The sequence below is a fragment of the Ursus maritimus genome, unplaced genomic scaffold (genome assembly GCF_017311325.1).
Source record: "Ursus maritimus isolate PB19 unplaced genomic scaffold, ASM1731132v1 scaffold_19, whole genome shotgun sequence".
Classification (NCBI taxonomy): domain Eukaryota; kingdom Metazoa; phylum Chordata; class Mammalia; order Carnivora; family Ursidae; genus Ursus; species Ursus maritimus.
In genome coordinates, this window is record NW_024424341.1 from 50,325,314 (window position 1) to 50,350,802 (window position 25,489).

The following is a 25,489-nucleotide window of genomic DNA, read 5'->3' on the forward strand; positions in this document are numbered from 1 at the left end:
GGTTTGCGAGGATGCTGGTCACAGCCTGGGCGCACCTTACAGTGCTTGCTACGTGCCAGGCACCGAGCCAGGGCGGGGGGTGGGGCTCCAGGCCGAGCCGCAGGGCCACTGTGGGAAGCCACGCTTCAGGTACTCGTGCTCAGGAACACGGATTCTGAAGCCGGCTGGGCCTGGGTCCAAATCCTGACCCTACGTCTCCCTGTGAGGAGTTGCTGTGTTTGGACCTCAGTTTCCAGGCCTGTCGCTGTCCTGGGCCTCACAGGGAGTCCGGGGTGTGCACTGAGGTTAGGCCTGGCCAGCCTCAGCCCAGACACTCCCCCCTGGTGGCTTGTACAGCGGAGGGGGGCCTGGAGGGGCCAGTGAGCAGCAGGCTTCTGGGAAGGGGGACGCCAGCAAGAGGCCTCCCCCAGCCAGCAGCTCGCGCTTTCCATGCAGGAGATCGGGCGCATCTCCATCGAGATGAACGGGACCCTGGAGGACCAGCTGAACCACTTGAAGCGGTACGAGCGCAGCATCGTGGACTACAAGCCGAACCTCGACCTGCTCGAGCAGCAGCACCAGCTCATCCAGGAGGCCCTCATCTTCGACAACAAGCACACCAACTACACCATGGAGGTGAGGCCCGCCCGGCACCCCCGGCCTCCCCTTCCACCCGCACCAGGGGTCCTTGTGGCAGCACAGGCCCGGCCTCTCCAGGCCAAATGGGTTTTGACCAGTAGGAAAGGCGTCTGCCACTTTCTGTCTTCTCTTTGTCCCTCTGACCAAAAAGGCTAGATCAAGTGTTTACACGTCTTCCCACCATTTCTTCCATCACCGTGACAGAGCAGCATCGGGACACACTCCTGGGAGAGCTGGGAGGGAGGGTGGCCCCTGCCCACCATGGCCTCAGTGGCGTCGTCCTTGCTGGAGGGCACAGATCAGCGTAGGCACCCATGCGCCGTGGCCAGGTTGACATGTCAGGGCTGGTTGTCACCCTTTGGGCAGCGTGACCTCGTCCACGGTGACACTGCATGCCGTGCAAGTGCGCTGATACCACAGAGAAACCCGGGTTCCCCCACCCCCCGAGAGCTGGTTAAACATTGCCCGCCATATTTCTGCAGTTCCCATGTGGGTGCGGCTCACGTATGGGCCCGGCCGTCAGCTGCTTCCGGTGGCAGTCGTATGTGACGTCACCCTGCTGCTGGGCAGAGGCAGTGGGAGGGGCCGTTCCACTCTCCCTGCGTGCAGATGAGGCATGAGGCGCGTGGGAGAGCGTGGGGCTGGGTTGGTGTTCGGGAGACAGGTCAGCCCACCTCCAGGCCAGATGAGCACCCCGTGTGAGGAGAGCTCGAGGAGAGCCAAGCTCCAGGCCCCTGGTGGCAGCGGTCCCCGCGCCCGCCCAGCACACATTCATGCCCTTGCTCAATCCCCAGCACATCCGCGTGGGCTGGGAGCAGCTGCTCACCACCATCGCCCGCACCATCAACGAGGTCGAGAACCAGATCCTCACCCGTGATGCCAAGGGCATCAGCCAGGAGCAGATGCAGGAGTTCCGGGCGTCCTTCAACCACTTCGACAAGGTGAATGGCTCCCTCTGTCCCCGGCGTCTCCCCTCCCCACTGTCCTCGTCCCATGCTGCCCCCTGTCCCATCCTGCCCCCTCCGTCTTTGCATCTGTCCGTTCACCTCACAGTGCCCCCCCGGGTCAGCAGGGTGCAGCCCCGGAAGCAGGTGCAGGGATATACCACCTTGACCTGGGCACTTCTCAGGAGGAGAAAGGGGGGGGGGTCCAAGTCCTGCCTCTGGGGCCACACGTCCTCACCCACCTGCCAAGGAGACCCTGGGACAGTCTAAGCCCCAGCACCCCCGAGATTTGTGACCTGACCATGCATCTGGTCTGCACGTACACTGAGCATTGGAAAGATTCAGAAGGCTGGATCTGGTCTGGCAGGCCCATTAGGAAGGCCTGAGCACCTGAGTTTGCTGCAGTCCCCACCCGGCACGCCATCTGCCTGCCCTCGGTGGGCGGGAGTGTGCACGCTCAGCTCCGCACCGGCAGGCCGGGACCCTGCTGTCCCAGATAGGGCGGAGTGTAATCTCCCACCCCAAATCCTGGAGGGGAGGAGAGCTCCCACCCCTGCTCTGGCCGAGGCATTGGGCAAGCCTCAGACCACCCTCCAGGCCACCACGCCCCTCGCCCTGCTCCGCTGTCCCTAGCCATCACCTTGTCCACGTCACCTCTAACTCTATGTTTCCCCCTGATGTGTTCCCCTCCCCCTGCCCTCTGCATGTGACCCTGGCCCCTCACCCCTCTCCGCGCTGGCCTGGTCTCCACACCGCCCCTCGCGCACACCTGCCTTCGGACGCCCGGCAGGACCACGGCGGGGCGCTGGGGCCGGAGGAGTTCAAGGCCTGTCTCATCAGCCTGGGCTACGACGTGGAGAATGACCGGCAGGTACGCGCCCCCCTGGGCCCCAGCGGACTGTGGCATTAACTGCTCTTCTTTCTCTCTCTCCTTCTCTCTGTCTCCCCTCCCTCTCGCATTCCACCCCTTGCCATGTGTGTGCCATTTCACTGGCTCTCTTGCCTCCTCCCTGCCCTGTGTCTCTCTGGACACCTTCCCCCTTACCTGGTCTCTCGGGGCCGCCTCTGTCTCCCCGGCTCCCGCCACTGTCCTGTTTCCCTGCTGTGCACATGGGGCGGCCCCTCTTGCCTACTCTGGGCCTGGCCTCCTCTGCTGTCCCTGCGTCCTCGAGCAGAAGCAGACAGGCAGCATGGACTCCGATGACTTCAGGGCTCTGCTTATCTCCACAGGATACAGCCTGGTATGCAGCCTCTGCCTCCCCCTCGCTGCTGTGCCTCTCCTCCTCCTCCCCCCCCTCCTTGCGCAGCCTCCCCCTCCTCCTCACCGCCTCCTCGGGGACACTCCCCCAGCAGAGCCACCTCCTCCTCCACCTGTGCTGCTTCTGCTGGGCGGGGGTCTCTCCGATGACCCCAAGTCACCCACCTCCTTTCCTGGAAGTCTCCCGAGAGAGGAGATCAGGCCTCTGGCTCCCTCCCCTTTTTCTTTCTCTTTCTCTCTTTCTTTCTTCCCCACCCTCCAGAGCTAAGTCATGAGCCTAGGGCTAAGGAGCAGTAGACCTGTTTGATCCATTCCCCAACTCCCCACTTCCCAAAAACGTGGGTGGGGAGGAGCAGAGGGGGCACATCCCCGGTCTGAGCAAGTGGGGCTCTCGGCATGGGGAAGCCAAAGCCCCTGGAGGCGTGAGCCCCAGGGCCAGGCCCTGCTCTTCCGGCTCCGTTCCATGGGGAGAGCACCCACCGGGCCAGGCCCGGCCTTCCTGCCCCAGCTCAAATGCAGCCTGTCCCCCACCCCACTCCCCCTTGCAGGGTGATGCCGAGTTCAACCGCATCATGAGCGTGGTTGACCCCAACCACAGTGGGCTCGTGACCTTCCAAGCCTTCATTGACTTCATGTCAAGGGAGACCACCGACACAGATACGGCCGACCAGGTCATCGCCTCCTTCAAGGTCCTGGCAGGGGACAAGGTAAGCAGGATACCTTGGAGGCACGGGGGGTGGGGAGGGCAGCACGCAGGAGCCCTTGCATCAGGGCTGGGCAGGTGGGGGTGGCCCACAGTCCCACCCCTGCTGCCCCCAGAACTTCATCACAGCTGAGGAGCTGCGGAGAGAGCTGCCCCCGGACCAGGCTGAGTACTGCATCGCACGCATGGCGCCCTATCAGGGCCCCGACGCTGTGCCCGGCGCCCTCGACTACAAGTCCTTCTCGACAGCCCTGTACGGCGAGAGTGACCTGTGAGGCCCCCCGCTGGAGAAACCCTGACCGAACGCCCCCCTCCTCACAGCCTCCAGGAGGGGCTGGGGGAGCCCTCTGCCCTTCTCCCTGCTGTGGGGCCTCCCAGGTCCTATTCCTCTGACTCTGTATCTATGCAAAGCACTCTGTCAGTCTTTTCGGGGGGGGGTGGGCAGGGAGGGGCTGGGGCAGGCTCTCTCCTCTCTCTTCGTCAGTCGGCCCCCTCTCCCTGGATAGGGGTGAGGGAGAGTTCGGGGTCAGCGCTTCTGGTCTGGTAAATATATATGATGTGTTGTTTTGTTTTTTAACTATGTGGAGGGGAAAGTGGATTACCACAGCAAAACAGGTCACCTCCAGGCCCTAGGAATGCCCCCCACACCTCATCCCTCCTTTGCCCGCCCCTCCCTCCGCCCCCCCATGAGGTTCCTTCAAGGCCTCCCACATCCAGGCCAAAGCCCTATGTGCCTTGTCCAGGAACTGCCCGGGCCTGTGATGGGCCCAGCAAAGGGCGACACAGCTGCCCGCCAGGAAAGAGGACCCCGCCCCCCCTTCTTCCCTCTACCCCCCACCACTTGCGATTGCCAGATGAAGGGGTGCAGCTCAGCACCCCCCTTTTCTGCAACAGGAATAGGGTTGGGCAGACCAGCCTCTCACCCCCAGCCGGCCCCACATCTTGCTTTGTCCGGACATGTGTATCTCTCAGATTTTCTAAGGACCAAAAAAACAAAACAAAACAAAACAAAACAAAAAAACACAAAACAACAAAAACAAAAAATCCACAAAAAAAAAAAAAATCCTATAAAAAAAGGAATTAAAAACTTTCAGAGAATTACTATTTACTTTATTAACTTACGGATTTATTATATAAATATATATTCACCTAGCAACATATCCTCGCCGCCTCTTGCTCTCATAATGAAGACATAGCTGATTTGCTGCCCTCCCCACTCCCAGCCCCTTACTGAGTTTTCTCTGTTGTCTTTCGTTGGGCATGGGTCTCTGGGGACCCTCCTGAGGTGGAGGGTGGGCTGCTGGCCTGGCTGCCTGTTAGTTGATGGGTTTTGCTCCCTTCCCTCCCCCCCCTTTTGAGTTTATTCTGATTTTTTTTTTTTTCTCGGTTTCTGGATAAACCACCCTTCTGGGGACAGGATAATAAAACATGTAATATTTTTAAGAAGGATTCCTTCAGTGTTCTCTCTTTTTCTCTCCCCGTCTGTGTTCTCCATCTCCTAAGGAGAGTCACGGGAGAACCTCTTCCCAGAGCAAGGCTGGGCCTGGGAGATCCCTGTCCCCCTGAGTGTTTAAACATGACGCACCCGCTCTAGGCCAGGCACTGTTCCCAGTGCTAACTCGTGTGGCCTGCACAAGAAGTGCTGTGACCATCCCTGTTCTATAGGTGAGGAGGGGTGCAGGGACCTGCCTGGCCTCACCCCGCTGTGGAGTGGTGAGGCCAGACATCACCCCGCGCCGGCTGGCTCCCAGGGATGCTCCGAACCGCTGCTTAGCATCGGCCCCACGTGCCAGGCAGAGAGGCAGAGGGGTCGGTGTGGCGCAGACACCCTCCCTGCGGAACAGACCCCGGGCCGGGCCGGGCAAGGAGGAAAGCGGGCTCCTGGCAGCGCTGCCTCCTCCAGTGCAGGTACTCCGTGCAGAGGTCCTAGGAGAAGGTGGCTACCTCCAACCACTGGGGGAGAGAAGACCGCCGGCTTGATGCAGGGGCCTCCCGGGACTCCTGCCTGGCCACCTGAGCCACCCCCTAGCCCAACTCACCTGTCTGCGGGTTAGGCAGATGACGCCCTCGCCTCCATCCAGGTGCCGGCTGCAGTGGCCTGTGCAGAGTGGGTGGGTTGAGCGCACCCCCCCCCAGGGGTGTGGGAGACTCCCTGCCCTCTCCCCCACACCAGGGCAGTGCTCACGGAAGATGCAGGTGAGCTGGGCCACACAGGACACGAAGCACTCGAAGTCTACCCGCAGACGGCTGTCCCGGTAGCGGCTCGTGAGGGCCTGGGTCAGCTGGTTGTTCAGGTGGAAACCTAGGGCGAGCCGCGTGTGAGCCCCAGCCCAGCTCCCTGGGGGAGACACGCGCTACTCCGGGGGGTGGGGTGGGGGGCTGTTCCCACCCCTTAGATCCCAGCTGTGCACCACGGAGCAGCTCCCTTCACTCCTCTGTGCTCGTCTTCGCACGTGACAGCCCTGACCCCAGAAGGTTGTGGGAAGCCGGTAGATGGGGAGCTTAGAATGGCATCTGGCACAGAACGACTACAGGCCCGCTTTAGTATTCCTTTAAATTCTGGCTAATTTCTGTGAACAGACACTGGAGAAATTTCCTTGCAGCCAAACATTTTTGTCAGTGCCACATGGAGTCCGTTTCTTCACATCACAGATGATTGCTAAACCTCAGAAATCACCTCTGACGGGAAATCTCAATAGGCTTCAAAAGCCAAACACAATGGCCCCTCCTTCCCCCGCGTGTCCAGATAAACAGTTCGAGGACAATGTCAGGCTTCCACCACCTCCTAAAACCCATCTATGCCCCTGTTGTGTGGCCTCATTCATTGAACGGATCTTTGTCTAGTCTGTGCCTCGTTGAAGGTGCTGGGGGCCAGCCCGGAGCCCGAAGGCCCTCCTTGGCAGGGTGACCTCCCACTGTCCCTCTGGCCTTCATCTGCCTGGAGTCTGGGGTGGGCAGGAAGCCCTCAGCTGCCCCCTCAGATTCAGCTTCCTCTGACCACTCTGCATCGTCTGCTGCGGGGTCCCGCCCGGGATCCTCCGGTATTCGGGAAATCCCTCACCTGATTGAGTAGGTCCTGGTGACCGTGACCTCCTGGCTACCCCTCCCCAGGGCCTAGTGGCCTGCGCAGACCACACCTCATCTGCCCCTCCTCCCTTCCTACCTGGACCTCGTGCTCCGTCTTGCCTCCCTTGCACCTGCTGTTCCTCTGCCCTGAACACTCCTGCTCCTCCCACCCTGCCCCCTTCAGGGAGCCCTCTCCCAGCCCCCTGCTCTTCCCACCGCCCTCCTGTGGCTCCCTCTGCCTACCCGGTCCCCACCATGACCCCTCTGAGTTTTCCTTGTCTTTGGTGGCTCTGGCTGCCCCTGGCCCACAAGCCGTGGGAGGGAAGGGAAGGGTCTCAGGCCACCGGGGAATCCCCAGCACCAGCCAGCCCGGCCAGGAGCAGAGCTGGTGTTTGGGGAACACAGGCGCTGCAGAGCATGGCTGAGTGGGAGCAGGTCATTTTTCTTGCCGATTCCCCCACCCTGATCCTGCCCACCAGTTCCAGGGGTCTCTCGAGCCTGCTTCCTGCTGGTCCAGTCTCTGGTACTTGCTCGGTACCCAGCGTGACCTTTCCTTTGCTGTTGGCTCCTGATGCTGCACCCGTCTCACCCTCCTTCCTCTCATACATATTAAAAAAAAAAAAATTTTTTTTTTTTTAAAGAGTCTAGGTACTCGTGAGACCTCATGGGCTTTATACTGCCTCTCTCCACTGATCTTTCATTTCTGACCACCTCCTCCTGCAGCCACACTGGCCCCTTGAAGCTGTTCCAGCAGGGCCCATGCTCTCACCTCAGGGCCTTTGCACTGGCTGTTCCTTCTGTCTAGACTGCACCTGACCTCTGTCTCCAGCCACACACACCGTCCCCCACGTACACACCTGCTTTCTCTTCCCGCCATAGTGTGTATCACCATCTGACCCAGATGTTCTACTTGTCTGTTGTCTGTCTGCACCACGAGTACGCCAGCCCCCGCCCCCAGGGCACTTTCTCAGTCTTGTGCCTAGACTAATGCCAGGAACGTTCACCAGGCGCCCAGTAACCCCAATGAGCGGTGCCAACCTTCCATCCATCCTCGCTGTCTCGCCTCTGCTTCTGTCCACCTGGGACTCCATTTCTGTCTATGTGACACACCTCCCAACATTCTGACTCCATCTCTCCCTAGACTTCCCGAAACCTTTCCCCGGGCCCCGTGGGCTCCATTCTGCGGGCTCCTCCCAGGCACCCAGTGTAGTAGCCATTTTATATGGAGGCTCAAGGAGGTGGCCTGCCCAGGATCCCCCAGGGAGGAAGTCAGTAGAGGCAGGATTCCATTCCAAGCTCATGGGAATCCAGTCCCTTTTACCACAGTGCCCTGGGGACTGGGGCCTCTCAGACACCAGCTCCCAGGCTCTGCCCATCTTCCCCTTCCAGGAGGCCCCACTCCCTCTCCCAAGGGTATTCAGTCCTGGCCAATAGCTGGTAACAAACTACAGTCTGGGCTTTGTGGATGGCCACCAGTGAGCAGCCAGCCAGGCCTGCAAGAGTACGGAGGGTGGGAGGGGAGCAGATCCCGCCACGCGACAGCTCCCAGCATACCTGCCGCATTCAGCGCCAGCCTCAGCTCATAGGAGTTCATGGTTCCAGAGGAGTCCTCATCGAACTTGTCAAATGTGGCCTGGGCCAGGAGGTATAGGTCAGTCCCAGCCCCCGGGCCCCCATGCACCCTGAAAAGGGCTGAAAGGAGGCCTCAGAGGCCAGTCAGCCTGGGTTCCCATCCCAGCTCCCTTTCTTCCTGGCTTGGTGCCCTGGGCAAGCAGCTTTACCTCTCTGAAGCTGTTTCAGTCTGTAAAATGGGAGTAATAGTAACAGCTATTATATATATTATATATAATAGGGTTATGAGGACAAGTTGACATTCTACCCACAGGGGGCTTCGTGAGGGCTCAGCAAACAGCGAGTATAGGGAGGCCTTGGACCATTTCCTCCTCCCAGGGATCCAGAACAGTGGAAATTAATGCCTTCCACTAGCAAAGGCCTCTCAGAGGAGAGGTGACTTGCCTGAGGTCAGCCAGCCAGAAAGGGGCTGAACCAGAAGCTAGGATTTCAACCCGGGACCAGAACGGGCACTTTCCATCCCTGAGCTATTAGTGCCCCTAGAGGGGCCACAGAAGGACAGAAGGGGCAAGGACATCCCAGCCAGATCCTCCAAGGTATGATGGGGCCCGCGTTCTCCTTCTCCTGAGTCAGCCCACAGAGCACCCATGTCCTTATTCGTAAAAGTGCCTTGCCGTCCAGGAGGAGGTCGCCCCAGCAACTCCCCCGACCTTACCTGCCACTCCAGGAGATGGCCCCAGAGCTGCTGGAGGTGTTGCAGGGTGAGGCTCTGTCCGTTCTGGGGATGGAGCATCTGTTAAAATCAGTATCTCTAGAAGGGGGACAGAGGCCCCAACATCCCCACCCTCCCTACCCAGGCACTGCCCCCTTCATATACCCCAAAACAGCGCAGCAGCTGCTCACAGGTCCTGAGCCCGATCTCTCCAGGGGTCCGGGCGCGGGCCCTGGCTACAGGAAACAAAAAAAACCCCGGTACTTACTGCGTGCTGGCCGTCACTGTAAGTGCTAGGGACTACACTATCCCCACTGCAGGAACTGAGGCACAGGGAGCCAAGGGACCGCTGGTAACTAGCAGAGCAGGGATCTGAACCCAGCCAAGGGGGTTCCAAGTCCCCTCATGGCAGCTACACTCCCTGTCTGCCTTAGGGGAAGGGGGGGAGCTTATGAGCGGCCGTGGCTGTGGCCTTGGCCACTAGTCCTGACACAGGACCCACATGTGGGAAGAAACTGTCAGGCTGAGTCCAGGGCTCCGAGGCCTGACTCCCAGCAGCATCATGGATTAACACACCTAGGGGGCGCCATGGGGTCCACCCCGGCCCCAACTCACCAGGCTCCAAGGCAATGCTTAATAAGGTCTGGAGCTGAGAGGCACTGAGTGCTTCCTCCTGGTCAGGGAGAGAGCCAGTGGTGAGGCCATTCACTTAGGCAGCCATTCAACACAGCTCAGCGCTGGCCCCAAGAGCATGCTGGGCGGTGCTGGGGGCACAGCAGAGAGAGAGCTTACGGTCCAGGGGGAGAGAGAGACCTGTCCCAGAGCGGTCAGGGCGGCAGGGGGAAGCACTGGGCTGTGGGAGTCCACAGCCGGCATGCAGCTGACCAGCCTGGGAAAGAAACCGGAGAGCTGCCAGTGAAGGGCACAGGAGAAAGACTCCTTAGCCAGGGCAGGGGACCTGAAGGGACAGAAGGCGGTCCAGGCAGACGTACAGACAGGGCAAAGGCCCTGAGGCAGGGACCAGCTAGCTGTGAGCATTTTGAGAGTAGAGAGTCAGGAGATTTAAGCACAGGGAGAAACTAAAGCAAAAGGAGACCCCCAGGATGAGGAAGGGGTCCCAGGGGAGGGGTGGGCCCCCTTAGCCCTGGTCCCGCCCCCTCACCTCTCCTGCCAGCTCCTGAAACAGCTGCTCCAGCCCCAGCTCCAGGGGAACGTAGGGCACCTGTGAGGCGGGAGGAGTTCAGCGCTGGCCGAGAGGACCCCCGCCCCGCCGCGCCCCCTTCCGGTGGCCCCGCACCATGAGGGCGTGCAGGTCGGCGCTGATGACGTCATCGATCTCCCTGCCAAGGACACAACGGAAGCGGGGAAGTCGGGGTGGTGGGGGCGGGGCCCTGGGCCCCTCCCCGCGTGGGTCCCGGGGAGCGTGGCGGGGGGAGGGGGTCCCGGGGCTCTGGCCGGCCCGGGGAGCCCCGAGGGGCGGGTCTGGGTGCCCCCGGCTCACACGGCGGTGTGGCGGCGCTCGGAGAAGACGCGCAGCGTGAAGTCGGCCTCGTCGCCGGCGCGGGCGGCGCTGGGCACCACCAGGTAGTGGCCGGGGCGCAGGCGGCAGCGGCGGCTCACGTCGCGGCGGGCGCAGAAGGGCGAGCGGTCGGCGCGCCGCAGGCCCGGCAGGAACTCACGGCTGCGCGGGGAGTCCCACAGGCCCAGCAGCTGCGGGCCAGGGCGGCTGAGCCCCGTCGGCCCCCCCGCAACCGCCGGCCCCCCGCCCGCGTGCCGGCCCCCCGCCCGCGCCCCTGGGGCAGGCGGCGGCCCGGGTGACCCTGCGATCCGGGGGCCCAGCTGAGACCCACCTCCTCTGGGATCTGTGAGAAGGAAGAGCAAGGCGAGTCAGAGCCCGCGGGGGCGGCGGCCACCCTTCAGAGCCCCCTCCACACCTTGGCTTTTCTTCGCATTCCACCCCCCACCCCTCGTCAAGCCCCTGCCCCTCCGGCCCCTGTCCGACCCGCTCCCGTGTGCCCTCAAGGACCTTCCCTGCTCCTCGCGCCTCTCCTCCTTTTCCCTCATTCCCCTCTGCCCTGCTGACTGACCCCGGCCCTCTGGGCACCCTCCGGACCTCAGTCTTCCCCTGACCGCCGCCATTCCCCCAGCTCTCTCCCCTGTCTCCGACCCCCGGCCCTCCGTGGCTCCCTGGTCCCTGCGGCTCCTGCTAGGCCGAGGGGTCCCACCTGGAACACGTGGAAGCCCACGGTGAGGTACGTGAGGCCCTGGGCCCTCAGGCGCCGCCGGTTGCGCTGGATGAGTGACAGAAGGACAGTGCACTTGGGGATGCGCCCCCCCCTCGCAGGGCCCCACGCTCCTGCGGCCCCCCAGCCCCCCCAGGGCCCCTCCTCATCGTCATCCTCCTCGTCAGGCTCCAGCAGCGTCAGTCGGAACTGGGGGTTGGTCCAGAAGGTTTCTGGCAGAGAAGAAATGGGGTTACCCGGCCTGCCACAGCCCACCCTCCCTGGCTCCCCTCTGGGGGGGGCGCCCTCCAGGCCTCACCCGCGCCAGGCTGGCTACCGCCGGCGTTGAAGCCGCGCACCCAGCGGCCTGGGAACGTGTGGGTGTGCCAGCCGCCTCCGGCCGGGCTGGGGCCCAGCACGTCTGGGCTCAGCGAGCAGATCTGGACCGTGTTGAAGTGGCGGAGGAAGTCCCTCAGCTCCATCCTGCACAGGGGCCAGTGGTTGGACCCTCCCCGGGGTGCCAGGGACCCCCAAATCACAAACCCCTCCACATTCCTTAAACAGCGCCCAGTACCCCTCAGTCCGCCAAATAGTAGTGACCCCCAGATTGCAGAGCCTTCCAGCTCCCCCAGATTTCACCAGATCCCCTGGAGATCTGGCCTTCAGCCCCCAAATATCAAGACCCTCACCCTCGGACTCTCAATTGCCAACAAACATCCTTCAGCCCCTCAGTGTTACCAAATCTACAGAAATGGCCCAGATGGCACCAAGCCCCCCAGTTGTCCTACGTATTACCCATTACCCACCCCCTTCAACCCTCCGAAGCCTCCCAGTTCCCCTAATATTACTAATTCTTCTTTGACTCCCCCAAATAGAACACAACCCCAAAGTTACCACCATAGGGACAGTTTCTCGCTATGATCTTGTCCCCTGTCCCTTCAAGCAGGCCTCGCCCCCCTCCCCGCTCCCCTTTGGCCTGGCGCCAGTCCAGAGGCAGGGCTGGGACCCTGGGCTACTCACCAGAACTCGCCATCCTCCTTTTTCACCAGCAGGGCATCTCTCCACTCTGTGGGCAGCGCGTCCCAGCGCGGGCAGCTAGGGAGATGGGGGTGTGAGGGCCGGGCGGTTGGGTCCGAGCGCCCCACCCCCCTCCCCAGATCCATCCCACCTGTCGCTCCAGGCCCCGGTCCACTCCACACGGCCCCACGGATTCCGAAGCCGCAGCAGCCGCACCTTGGTGAAGCCCAGGGTCACCTGAAGGCGGCATCATCAGTGGGGGCTTGGCGCCGGGACAGCCCTGCAGCCCACTCACGGGGGACCCTCACCTTGTACGTGCCTGTGACGGAGTACGCGTGTCCCTTCACCAGCCCGTCTTCTGTGCGGTACTCGCCCCGATCACTCTGGGCAGGGGACAGGGGACAGGGAGGCCACGGTGGGGCTCAAGCAAGTGGCTGCTCCTCCCTGCCCCTCACCCCCCACCCCGGCCTCCTGCCACCAGTGCGCCCGACTGAATGACACAGGGCTCCAAGAGCGCCTAGGATTGGTGAGTGAAGACGAGAGAGGAAGACGAAGACAAGACAAAAATACATGGAGAGGACAGAGAGAGGTACAGACCAGGCGGACCCACTGAAAGAGACAGAGAAACATGAAGGACGGGGAGTAACCGAGCACAGGATTAAGCAAAGAACGAGTGAGGGAATTAGACCAACTCAGTGAATGACCGAGTAGTGCTTAGGTCACTGATGAATGCATGACTCAGGTTGAGCCCATGAACATCAATCCTCGGCTTTTTGCTGAAATTCTAAGAGCCTTTGCCATTTTTTTTTAAGACACTGGGGGTGACAGGAGGGACCTGCAGCTGTGGGGTCCCCTTTTGTGCCCGTGAAGGGAACGCCTGCCTGAGAGCGAAGCTAACCCAGAACCAGAAATAGAAAAACACATTCTCCGCATCTGCTAAGCACCTGGATTCAGCTGTGCCTGAAGCTTGTGTAGCAAGGAGAGCAAATACGTTGCCTTTTGACTTGCTCGAGTTTGATGGGTAAGGGAGACTAGCCAACAGTGAACACAGAGAGAAGAATGCAGGCCGCCTCCTCGCTCCAGCCCCGACTGCGCTCTGGCCCTGGCGGGGGTCTCCATGCGCGGCTGACTCTCTCACCAGGGCGGTGGCGCCCACGAGGGACTCCTTGGCCAGGGCATGGCGCACGGCAGAGAAGAGGCCTGGGGTGTCTTGCCTCAGGTAGAGCACCTCGCCCACGCCGCCTGTGAAGTCCACGAAAGCCTCATTCATGTGGCCGCCTCGCATCACCTCATAGGAGCCGTGGAGCCTGTGGCCGGTGTGGGGTGGGAATGGCTGAGGCATGTACAAGCATCTCACACACACACCCTGGGACCTGGGGGCCTCTGTCCCGGGGTCGGGGGAGCCCAGGGACTATCCCGGACCTTTGCAGACTCCCGAGGTGGGCTGTGGTTCATGCTGGAAGCCCTCGGAAATCAGGCCTGTGGTCCCTGGGCCACTAGGACTGTGGCATTTGGGGGACCATAGGACAGCTCTGTCAGAATTCCGGGCATCCCGGGGGGCTATGTCTGAACCTCTGAGTCTCTGGGAGATGTCATGTCAGCTTTGGGGGTGATCTCTATGGGGCTTGTCAGGGATTTCAGAGCCACGGGATGGAGAAAAGCAAAGATTGAGGGTTCCAGGGATTACATTCAATATCTGGGAGATGGGGGGCGCCTGGCTGGCTCAGTCAGTGAAGCGTCTGCCTTCAGCTCAGGTCAGGATCTCAGGGTCCTGGGATCGAGCCCCGCTTCGGTCTCTCTGCTCAGCTCAGGGGGAGTCTGCTTCTCCCTCTCCTCCCCCCCACCACTTGTGCTCTCTCTTCCCCTCGAATAAATAAAATCTTTAAAAATTTTGGGGAGGTGCTTTGGGTTTCTCAATGGATCAGGAGAGATCTTCTGAGATTACAGGTCCCCCAAGGGGGTAAATCTTAGATTCAGGAGCTCTGGGGCCTGAGAGATGAGATTTCAGGCTCCTTAGGGATTGTAAGTGTTGGTGGGTCTCTAGGAACGTTTTGTGTGGAATGTCGACAGAGGGAGGTATTTATAATTTGGAGGGAGGCCTTCAGGGGATGGTGTGACATTAGGGTCCTGGGCGCTGTGACTTGGTTTGGGACCCTTGGCAGGGTGTCTACAGGATCGCAGACGTTGGGGGTCTCTGGGGTTCCCTTGTGGCTGGGGAGGTGTGCCAGGGTCCTTACTTGGCATAGGCCTTCTCCAGGAGCGGGGCCCAGAACTCGTTCCGCTGATGTGAGCGCACGAACATCAGCTTCCCCTCACGCACGGGCAGCCTGTCGTCCACCACGACGTCCACCCAGCGGCCAAACTGCCAGAGCTGGTGGGAGGAGGGCAGGGCCCAGGCTTGGCTTCCAACCCCCAACCGTGCCTGGACCCCATCCTCTGACCCCCACCCAGCCCTGCCGTACCAGTCCGATAATTACAGCCCCACGGGGACAGTGTCAATTATGAGATCCGTGGCACCATGGGGGAAACTGAGGCACGCACGACCCGAGGAACTGAGCTTTACCTGGAAGTGGAAGACACCCGCGTAGCCATCTTGGAAACCCTGTCCAGGCGGGACCACCCGGCACAGGAGTCGGGGATACAAAGTGAGGGAAGCAGCGGCCGCAAGAAACCAGCAGTTACCTGGGAGGAAAGGTGAGGACAGGGTGAGGATGGAAAGAGGGAGACTGAGCTGTAGGGAGCCTGAGGGGTGGATCCAGGGGCCGAGCTGCAGGGTCCCAGCCACAGCCTGCCAGATCTGGCCTTACCTAGGCGCCCCTGACACACGTCTGTTCGGCTCATGTCCTCACAGATGAACTGGGGCTCGGCGCAAAACTCCTGGGGGGCATGGGGGATTGCAGGCCTCAGCCAGGAAAGGGAGGGAAGGAGCGACTGAGAGGTCCAATGCCTGGGTCCCCTCCTGCCCTCACTGCTCCAGAGTAATGAGCACCTCCAACCCCAGAAGAGGCTTGTAAAGCCTGTGGGCAGGCATCTGGGTCTCCCCAGACCCAGCAATCGGAATTCCCAGCCCTCCTCCTCATATCCAGCCACCCCCCCAGCCCCCTCCTCCCTCAGGCCCAGGGGCCCAGCCCCCCCCAGTCCCCTCCTCCCTCAGACCAGACGCCCAGCCCCCCCAGTTCCCTCCTCCCTCAGACCAGGAGTCCAGCCCCCCCACAGACCCTCCTCCCTCAGACCAGAAGCCCAGCCCCCCCACAGCCCCCTCCTCCCTTAGACCAGAAGCCCAGCCCCCCCCACAGCCCCCTCCTCCCTCAGACCAGAAGCCCAGCCCTCCCACAGCCCCCTCCTCCCTCATTCCGGGAGTCCAGCACCCCCACAGCCCCCTGCCATACATTACATGGGGTCTCATCCATTCCACCCCTTTCGCCTTCTCGGAGTCCGGCCCCAGCTCATCATAGCCAAGGGCATCAGGGCCAGCAGGGAAGTAGGGATCTCGGAATAGGATCCCCTCATCCAGGCAGGCTGCTCGGATGGCCTCATATCTCTGGCCCCGAAAGGGCTTCGGCCCTCTGGTTCCAGGCCCTGCCTCTTCGTCCACCAGCTGGATGGTGACCTGCCTGCTGCCACACGCCATCTGGACACTCTGGGCTCACAGGCTGGCCCCAGGCTCTTTAACCTCCTGACTCACAGGGGTGGGGCTTGCCCTCCATCTGAGCCCCGATGGGGGTCTTTAGGCTGCAAAGAGCCTTACTTGTTAATACTAATTGATGGTTTGGGGTGCCATGGAGCAAGGGACGCCTCTTCGGTGGTTTCCTCCCCAGGGCGTGGGGCCTTCAGTTGTGGCCAGGGTAGCAGCTTAATGGGCTTGGCCAACAGCAAGAGGGAAGGCGGGCAGAGCTGAGGGAGGACCGGCTGCCCCTGTGAGAGCACCTGGAAGGAGGTCAGTGTGGGGGTGTGTTTCTGCCATCTTGCCTCTGCTGGTCCCTCTGTGGGGCTGGGGGGGGGCAGTGGGGGACAGGGCGGCACGTTTACTCTGCATCTCCATCTCTCTTTGTCTCTCTGTCTGCCAGTTTCTCTCTGCCATCGTGTCTCTCTTCTGTCTTGGCCTCACTCTCTGTCCATCTCTTGAGTCTCCTTTTGTCTTCCTTGGGTGTGTTTTGGGTTTTGTCGCTCTATGTCCCTCTGTCTCCATCCCTCTCTCTGTATCTGTGTGTCTGTCTCTCCCTGCACCTTCTGTCTTGTGCGTGCCTCCCTGTCCATCCCTCTGCCCCGTAGCTTCTCAGTGCCCCGCACCAGTCCCCCGGGGCCCGTCCGGCTCACTGCTCCTGAGCCGGGACCCTGTCTCCCCCTTCCCCGAGGGGGAGGCAGACAGCATTCTGCTTGCCCCACACAGGGCTGACTGTGGAGAGTCCACTCTGCACCCACCTGCCCTGGGTTGGGAGCCAGGCCCACCAGTGACCGTGGCCCCCGACCCAACTCCCACGCAGCTCAGGGTCCAGTGGAGCAGTATGTCCCCCAGAGAAAGCCGGAGCCGTTGGAAAAAAGGTTCTGAGAGGCCAGTAACACACCAGTCTGGGTCCCAGCAGTCTTCCATTCTCAGGGGGGTGTCGCCTGCATGGGCGGAACCTTGTCACCTCTGTGGCAAGAGAGCCCTTAGTCCTCTGGTGCCCTTCCCTCCAAATGGACGAACAAATATCGTCTGAGCCCCCGGCTGTGTGGCCACCAGAAAGGGGTTATAAACCAAGATGTCTTCCTGTACAATTGTCGAAGCCACGCCCTCACCCCCACACCCGCCACGTGAGGCAGGTGACAGGTGACTGTGGTTTGGAGCTCCGACCACAGTAGGAGCTGAAGGGCCAGGGTTCAAATCTAGGCTCTGCCACTTCGCACAGTGTGTCTTTGGCAAGTCACTTAAGCGCTCTGTGCCTCAGTTTCCTCATCTCTACTGTGCGAGCAATCACAGAACCAACCTCAGCAGGCTGTCGTGCGACTCGGACAAGCTGATGTGTGGGACATGTTCAGAGCAGCACAGGACACATAGTAGGTGCTCAGTAAACATGAGCTGCTCTTACTATGTCTGAGGCCCCATCCACAGTCACCTGTCACCTCTGGCTGCTGCTTCTGCCATTTTAACAGCCACTTCTGCCACCCCACTCTTCACGTTTCCCACCTAGCGAGGTCACAGCCCTCTCCCCTGTATCGGGCATTGAATAAAACCTGCCTGACATCTCGCAGTGGGCAGGAAACAACCACCTGTGATTCCAGACCATTCCACTGCCACCTGCCCGGCCCTTCCTGGCCTTCGTCTGCAGGTCCCTGCCGGCTGCTGCTCGTCCTAGCTCCCCAGCGCCTGCCTTGTTGCAGGGCTCTGGTCACGCCCCACAAACAAGAGTTCTCTTGATGGTCGCTCCCTGCCTCAGGCCTTACATCCAGGGTCCCAAATCTGCCTGCCGTCCTGGGCCAACCTAAGAAAAACGCATCGATGCCGCTGTAGTAGAAGTCTGTTGCTTTGTGAGCCCATCGTCCCCTACCTCTCCTTCTTTATGTTTTGGGGATCCATGGGCCTCTTATTCTCTCTCAAGCCCTGTGGCTCCGGGAGGGCTGGCCCCGCCCCCTGGCTCCAGGAACCAGCCAATCAGAAACACAGTCCTGACCACGCCCCCTCCCCGTTCATCTCCGGGGATGCAGGGCGGGGCCTCTTTACCTGGGACCTCTAAACTGGTGGGATGGAAACTCCGAGTAGCCAGACTTAACCTTGAACCTGGGCCACCTTGTCGGGAGACCCGGCCTGAGAATGAGGACCGCGCTGAGCGAAGCAGCGCCAGGCCACGCGGAGGGAAAGATTCCCATGAGCATAAAGTCCTTCAATCCGGATGCGCTTGAAAGCAGACTTTTACATTGAAGGAGCCAACAAATTCTGCTCCTCTCTTTTTCCCAGTTTTAATTTCCATTTGTCTTTGTCACTAGCAACCAAAAGAAACCTTCCCGATTTGGCTGGCATGACTTCTGCAAGCGTGCACCTGCCGGAATGTCCGGACATCAATTCCCTATGGAGTAGGGGAGCCCGCACAGCCCCGGAGTAAGGGATCGGGTGCGAGTTTACTCTGTGTCTACCCCTGCCTCCTCACCTAAGCCGCAAGCTATAAAGTGTTCCTGCTTCACCAAGTTAAGCCTGCACCCGAGCCATTTAAAAAAATCTTCCTAAAACACTATCACGAGGGGGCGCCTGGGTGGCTCAGTCGGCTGAGAGGCAGACTTTTTTTTATTAAAGATTTTATCCACTTATTTGACAGAGAAAAACAGTGAGAGAGGGAACACAAGCAGGTAGAGTGGGAGAGGGAGAAGCAGGCTCCCCGCTGAGCAGGGCACCCGATGTGGGCCTCGATCCCAGGACACTGGGATCACGCCCTGAGCCGAAGGCAGACACTTAACCAACCGAGCCAGCCAGGCGCCCCCTCCCTCAGTAAATATTTCAAAACATTTCTCCATAAGATAAGAACTCTTAGGGGCACCTGGGTGGCTCAGCCGGTGAAGCGTCTGCCTCCAACTCAGGTCATGATCCCAGGGTCCACGGATCGAGCTCCGCATCAGGCTGTTTGCTAAGGGGGGAGCCTGCCTCTCCCTCTGCCCGCCACTCCCCCTGCTTGTGTGCTCGCTCACTCTCTCACAAATAAAATCTTGAAGAAAAGACAAAGCAAGCCTCAGAAGGATACCCACAGGATAATACTATTCACTAAAAAAGTACTTTGTTATGGAAAATTGAAAACATCAACAAAAGTAGACAGAACGGTATGTGAACCCCACATCCCCATCAGCCAGCTTCAGTGATGATGAACTCCTGGAAATCCAGCTTCACTCATCCCCCACCCCCACGCCCATGCCGCCCCTCTTGTATAGATTTGAAGCAAATCCCAGACTTCCTTTCACTCCCTCAGTAAATATTTCTTTTTGAGAAGCAGAGGCAGAGGGAGAAGCAAACTCCCCGCTGAGCAGGGAGCCCAACACGAGACTCTATCCCAGGACCCCGGGATCACACCCTGGGCCGAAGGCAGACGCTCCACGACTGAGCCACCCACGCACCCCTGAGCGGCAGACTCTTGATTTCAGCTCAGGTCATGATCTCGGGGTTGTGGGATCGAGCCCCACATCGGGCTACAGGCTCAGCGGGGAGTCTGTTTCTCTGTCTCCCTCTGCCCCTCCCCATCTCCCCTCCTTCACTCTTGCGCATTCTCTCTCTCTCAAACAAATAAGTTTTTAAAAAATCAAACACTATCATGAAGATGCAAAGCCCCACCCCTAGCGACAGCAGATATGTCACACAGGTAACAAATAGATGCTTGCTGTTTACAGGGCGCTTTGCCCCATGCCCCATGCTGGGCGCTTCACAAATACCTGCTTTAGTCTACACGTGAACCGTGAGAAGGACCTCAGTGGCCCCAGTGGCTGCAGGAAGTGCCCTGGCTGGGGCAGACCTTTCTGTCCAAGTGCTGGGCCCGCACAGTCCCAGGGCAGGGGGTCAGCATGGCTAGGTCCTGGCGAGGTCCCTTCCAGGCTGGCCAACGGCTGCCTTCGCGCTGCACCTTCCCCGGGTGTTGGGAGCAAGCCAGCTCCGGTTTCTCTTCCTCTTCTTACAGGGCCACGAATCCCATCTTGAGCGGGAGGAGAGATCCCACCCTCAAGGTCTCATCTGAACCTCCTGACCTCTTTAAAGACCCCACCCCTTAATGCCATCCTATGGGGGGTTAAAGCTTCAACAGAGGAATTCTGGAGGGGCACAAACATAGTCCACAGCAAGCGGTAAGGTTTACAAAGGAGAAAGTTGAGTGCAGGGAGGAGCGTGGCGCTTTCCCTGCCCTCTCACGGTTACAGAAGCAGGGCTGGAATCGGATGTCGGGTTAACCGATTAGACTACATTGTCTCTCCGACGATTAGTATTCAGAATGTGTAAAGAGCTCCGCTAGACAAACCACAGGTGACTCAGTAGAAAATGGGCAGAGGACACGAATAAGCAATCACCGAATCCGTGTCCGACCACCTGCCCCTAATCAAGACCACCTGAAATGCCGGCCCGCCCACTACATTAGGAAGAAAGTTCAGAAGCCTGAAGATCAAGTGTCGCAGGGATGGGCCGTACCGGCCACGCTGATGCAACGCGGTCACTGGGTGCACTTGGGAAGACGCCCTGGCACTCCTCGCTAGACGCCGACCCCGTGACACAGCCATTCCGCTCCCAGTCACGTGTGTACTAAAGAAATGCACAGGGCGCGTGGGCGGCTCAGGCAGTGAAGCATTGTCTTCGGCTCAGGTCCTGATCCTGGGGTCCTGAGATCGAGTCCCGCATCGGGCTTCTTGCTCAGAAGGGAGATTGCTTCTCCCTCCGCCTGCCGCTCCCCCTGCTTGTGCTCGCTGACAAATAAAATCTTAAAGACAAAGCAAGCCTCAGAAGGATACCCACAGGATAATACTATTCACTAAAAAAAGTACTTTGTTATGGAAAATTGAAAACATCAACAAAAGTAGACAGACCAGTATGTGAACCCCACATCCCCATCAGCCAGCTTCAGTGATGATGAACTCCTGGAAATCCAGCTTCACTCATCCCCCACCCCCACGCCCACACCACCCCCTCTTGTATAGATTTGAAGCAAATCCCAGACTTCCTTTCATTCCCTCAGTAACTATTTTTTTTTTTTGAGAGGCAGAGGCATAGGAAGAAGCAGACTTCCTGCTGAGCAGGGAGCCCCTGAGGGGCTGGGTCAGGACCCAGACACTTAACTGACTTTTTTGAGTCAGGACCCAGACGCTTAACTGACTGAGCCACCCAGGTGCCCCTCCCTCAGTAAATATTTCAAAACATTTCTCTAAAAGGTAAGAACTCTTAGGGGCACCTGCGAGGCTCAGTTGGTTAAGTGATGGCCTTTGGCTCAGGTCATGATCACAGGGTCCTGGGATCAAGCCCCACATCAGGGTCGCTGCTCTGTGGAGGAGCCTGCTTCTCCCTCTCCTTCTGCCTGCCGCACCCCTTGCTTGTGCTCTCTTTTCTCTATCAAATAAATAAAATCTTTTTTTAAAAAAGATAAAAACTCTTAACACTGTAACCCAAATACCATTGTCACATCAAGAAAATTAACAATAATTCCTTACTATCACCAAATTTCCAGTTGGTATGCACATTTCTGTCTCATGAATGTCATCAAATTGTTAGAAATTTTTTTGAGCCAGGACCCAAATAAGATGGATTTACTGCAATTGATTGATGTGTCTCTTAAATCTCTTTTAATCTACAAGTTCCTTCTTTCAACTCTTTTTTTCCCTTACAATTTTTGGCTGAACACCTCGATTGTCCTGGAGACTTTGCCAAGGTCCGGGTGTGGCTGATGTACCCTCTGGTGGCATTTCCCATGTACTTCTGTCTCCTGTAATCCCTGTAATTGGGCATGAAATCTAGATGCTTATCGGTTGCAGGCTCCGTTTTTTTGGCAAATGACACCCTCGGAGGTGTTTGGCTTTTCCATCTGGTTGTCTCTGCATTCGTGATGCTTAGCAGCGGGCGTCCGCTGCCTACGAGTGCTGGTGCCAGATGGGGATTGCAAAATGGTGACACTCTACTTCCGTCATTTCATTTTCCTGTGGTAGCTGGAATATGATATAAAAGACACTTCCCCTTATCTGCTGAGGTACAGTTCCTAAAAGAGAGACAGGGACCGCCTGGGTGGCTCAGTCTTAACCAGCTGCCTTTGGCTCAGGTCCTGGGATCAAGCCCCTAGTGGAGTCCAGCTCCTTGCTCAGCGGGGAGCCTGCTTCTCCCTCTCCCTCTGCTTCTCCCTTTGCCCCTCCCCTCCCGCTGCCCGCCCCCAGCTTATGTGCACTCTCTCTAGTGTGCTCTCTGTCTGTCTTTCAAATAAATAAATAAAATCTTTGAAAAAAATTAAAAAAAAAATAAAAGAGAGACAGGATGCTTCCTTGATTCTTTCTTTTTATTTATCAGTTTTTAGAGCATTTTTAAAAAATATTCTTACAGTTGTCATAATTCCTTTTGAGAGGTTCTGCTGTAGCGAATTACTGAGTAGTGAGGTTGTGTGAGGGGAAAGCCCCCCTCCGATTCTTGGCAGCCCCCGGTACCTCCCCCAAAGGACTGCTATGTGAACATGCTCCACCGGCTTCCGTCAGTTAGCACCCAGGTGAGTGTGCTGGGGAACGAAGCCCACACCGAGGGAAGCAGAGCCGAGACTTGCCCGGCCTAGACTTGCTAGAGACAAAGCCGTCACCGACGTGACTCATAGCAGGCAACGACAAGGATGGCCTCCCAACCTGTCTTGTAAGTCTGACGAAGTCCCAGCAGGCTATGTCCTTCCAGGTGCTCTGAAGTCACCTTTCATGAAAGGTTCATTTGAGGTGCACCCGACCACATCCTTGAGGAGCCTATTCGATTAGCCTTATGGCCGGGGTCAGGCAAGCAGAGCCCTTCTGGAGTCACTGAGTGATCACAGGATCACTTACAACTCATGCTTTGGCCACCATTCCTGAAGGGGAGCAGTGAGGGTTCACCGATTCTCATACGCTGCTCAAACGACAGTGGGAAGTATCTGAAATATTATAGTCAACATTGCATGTTACCAATTTCACCAGCAACAGCCCATTTTTAACACACATTATGTTAATTTTTTAAAAGATTTTTGTATTTATTTTGAAGAGAGAGAGAGAATACGCATGCGCTCACATGCTCGAGGGAGGGGGGAGGAGCAGAGGGAGAGGGAGGAGAATCTCCCGCAGACTCCCTGCTGATGCCCCACACCGGCTGATCTCACAACCCTGAGATCACGTTCTGAGCCAAAACCAAGACTCAAATCGATTGAGCCACCCAAGCACCCCCATAATTTTTTTAAAGTAGGGGCGCCTGGGTGGCACAGCGGTTAAGTGTCTGCCTTCGGCTCAGGGCGTGATCCCGGTGTTATGGGATCGAGCCCCACATCAGGCTCCTCTGCTATGAGCCTGCTTCTTCCTCTTGCACTCCCCTGCTTGTGTTCCCTCTCTCACTGGCTGTCTCTATCTCTGTTAAATAAATAAATAAAATCTTTAAAAAAAAAATAAATAAAGTAAACTCTGTGTCCAACATGGGGCTTGAACTCACGACCCAAGAGCCGGATGCTCTACTAACTGAGCCAGCAACGCGCCCCCACTAAGCTAATTATAAATGAGCCCTTCAATATACAAGTGAAAACTCACTTCCTTTTATTTTTTTCTTAAGTAGGCTCCACGCCCAGCACGGAGCCCAACGCGGGGTTTGAACTCATGACCCTGAGATCAAGACCTGAGCTGAGATCCAGAATCGGTTAACACACTTACCCAACTGAGCCACCCAGGTGCCCCCCCAAACCCATTTCTAACATTCATCATGCTAATGAATGAAGTCGCTCGTGCTTCTCAAAGGTGACTAGTTGAAGCCCTTCTAGTAATTGCCTGTTCGGCTTTTCATCAGAGGCTGGCAGACTATTCTGGAAGTGTGTCTTCCAGCTTAAGCCGCCTGAGGGGCCCCTGGACTGCCCCTAATGCCTCACATACTTGTATCATCCTGTGTCTTAGGTTGAGGTCCCTAGAAACAGACCCACAGACAAAGGCCTGCGCGCAGAAGGGCTATTGTGGGGTGACCTCAGGCGACATCCCCCCCAAAAGGAAGTGAAGGAGCAGAATTGGGTTGAGGGTAAAGGTGACACACAACGTGGTTGAGACAGGCCTCACACAGTGCTATGAGGAGGTTTGAAGCTGGGGTGGCCGCGCAGGTTGTCTCTAGTGCAAGCAAAGCGGTCAGGGCTTTGGACCCCAGTTAGCATCCGGCCACTGGCATGGGCCACGCCCTGAGAAGAGCATGACATTAGGTAAGGCTGTTCTCGGTGACACAGGGCATGTCCAGGGAGGGCCACAGCCACGGATGCAGCAGCTCAAAGCCCAGCATTTCCTAGTTCTGTCCACTGAGGGGGCCCATAGGGGGGACTTCTCCATAGGTTTGTGATTATTTCAAAATCAGAACGAATAGTAATGAAACACAATTGCATTGATTATAGATCGGGCTTGTCTTTGTCCTCTCCGTGCTACTTTGGCGGCCTCGTAGAGGCCAAATACTGAGAAAGGAGAGGCAAAGAATAATAATAAAACCTGAAATTGTATCAACAAAAACTGGAATGAGTTACAGGGGAGAAAGAGTAATTATATCATCCCCCTCGTATTACCTGGGGAGAATTAACAGATAACATTTAATTCTTGACATTGTTAATTAAGTAACCACAGGTTCAAGTATGGGCTTTAAAAAAATCTACATATGTCAACTATACTTCAACAAAAAAGAAAAAGAGGGGCGCCTGGCTGGCTCAGTCGGTAGAGGGAGCAAGTCTTGATCTCAGGATTGTGGGTTTGAGCCCCATGTTGGGTATAGAGATTATTTAAAATATTTTTTAAATTATTTATTTATGTATTTATTTGACAGAGAAAGAGAGAGCACAGCAGGGGGAACGGCAGAGTGAGAGGGAGAAGCAGGCTCCCCGCTGAGCAGGGAGCCCCATGCGACACTCGATCCCAGGACCCTGGGATCATGACCCGAGCTGAAGGCAGACGCTTAACAAAATGAGCTGGCCAGATGCCCCTAAAAATAAAATCTTAAAAAAAAAAAGAAAAGAAAAAGAAAGAGTCAAATCTGTAGTTAATCATTGGTGGAATAAGAACAGGGCATGTAACTTACAAATTAGTAGAATAGTTTGAAAAGAAACAAGAAAACACAATCCATTGGCAAAGGTCAAAAAACAAAGAAAAATACAGGAAAGCATACAAAATAAAAACAGGAAGGATGAGACAGTGACCAAAGTAAAGCCAAGTCTATCAGTTCTAACAAAGTTACGCAAAAGCGTAAAACTTACCAGAGCAAGTACACGCACCAGGTCAGCTCTATGATACTTGCATCAACACAGTCTCCAAAACACAGTCTGGTAAAAAACGGACATGGGACCTCAACAGACATTTTTCCAAAGAAGTCATGCAGATGGCCAAGAGACACATGCGAAGATGCTCCCCGTCACTCCTCATCGGTATGCAGATCGAAACCACAATGAGATGTCACCTCACCCCTGTCAAAATGGCCGCAATCAGCAACACAAGAAACAACAGGTGTTGGCGAGGATGTGGAGAAAAGAGAACCCTTGTCACTGTCGTTGGGAATGCAGACTGGTGCAGCTACTGTGGAAAACAGTATGGAGCTTCCCCAAAAAAATTAAAAATAGAAATTCCATTGATCCACCTCTGGGTATTTATCCAAAGATAATGGGGCGCCTGGGTGGCTCAGTTGGTTAAGCGTCTGCTTCAGCTCAGGTCATGATCCCAGGGCCCCCGCCT

The 25,489-nt window shown here is 57.7% G+C and overlaps 2 protein-coding genes across 2 annotated transcripts in view; one reads left to right on the forward strand and one right to left on the reverse strand.

Annotated features, from left to right (window-relative positions):
• The window catches only part of ACTN4 (actinin alpha 4), a 70,681-nt gene extending 65,709 nt beyond the window's left edge, over nt 1-4,972 (forward strand). Inside the window, exons 17-21 of the mRNA XM_040633938.1 lie at nt 436-615; nt 1,413-1,559; nt 2,353-2,433; nt 3,369-3,527; nt 3,640-4,972. Coding sequence (XP_040489872.1) covers nt 436-615; nt 1,413-1,559; nt 2,353-2,433; nt 3,369-3,527; nt 3,640-3,798 — 726 coding nt within the window. The 3' untranslated portion in view covers nt 3,799-4,972. The remainder of the gene's footprint in view (nt 1-435; nt 616-1,412; nt 1,560-2,352; nt 2,434-3,368; nt 3,528-3,639) is intronic.
• Nucleotides 4,466-15,743, reverse strand: CAPN12 (calpain 12). Its single transcript, XM_040633939.1, has 21 exons — nt 15,507-15,743; nt 14,920-14,989; nt 14,676-14,794; nt 14,350-14,483; nt 13,251-13,419; nt 12,421-12,495; nt 12,264-12,349; nt 12,116-12,190; nt 11,415-11,578; nt 11,099-11,328; nt 10,724-10,735; nt 10,375-10,583; nt 10,171-10,213; nt 10,036-10,095; nt 9,489-9,546; nt 9,039-9,109; nt 8,877-8,939; nt 8,144-8,222; nt 5,709-5,825; nt 5,563-5,621; nt 4,466-5,476 (listed from the first exon to the last, which is right to left on the reverse strand). The coding sequence occupies exons 1-21, from the start codon at nt 15,741-15,743 to the stop codon at nt 5,450-5,452; spliced, it is 2,157 nt and encodes a 718-aa protein (XP_040489873.1). The 3' UTR covers nt 4,466-5,449.
• Between the last annotated feature and the right edge of the window lie 9,746 nt (nt 15,744-25,489).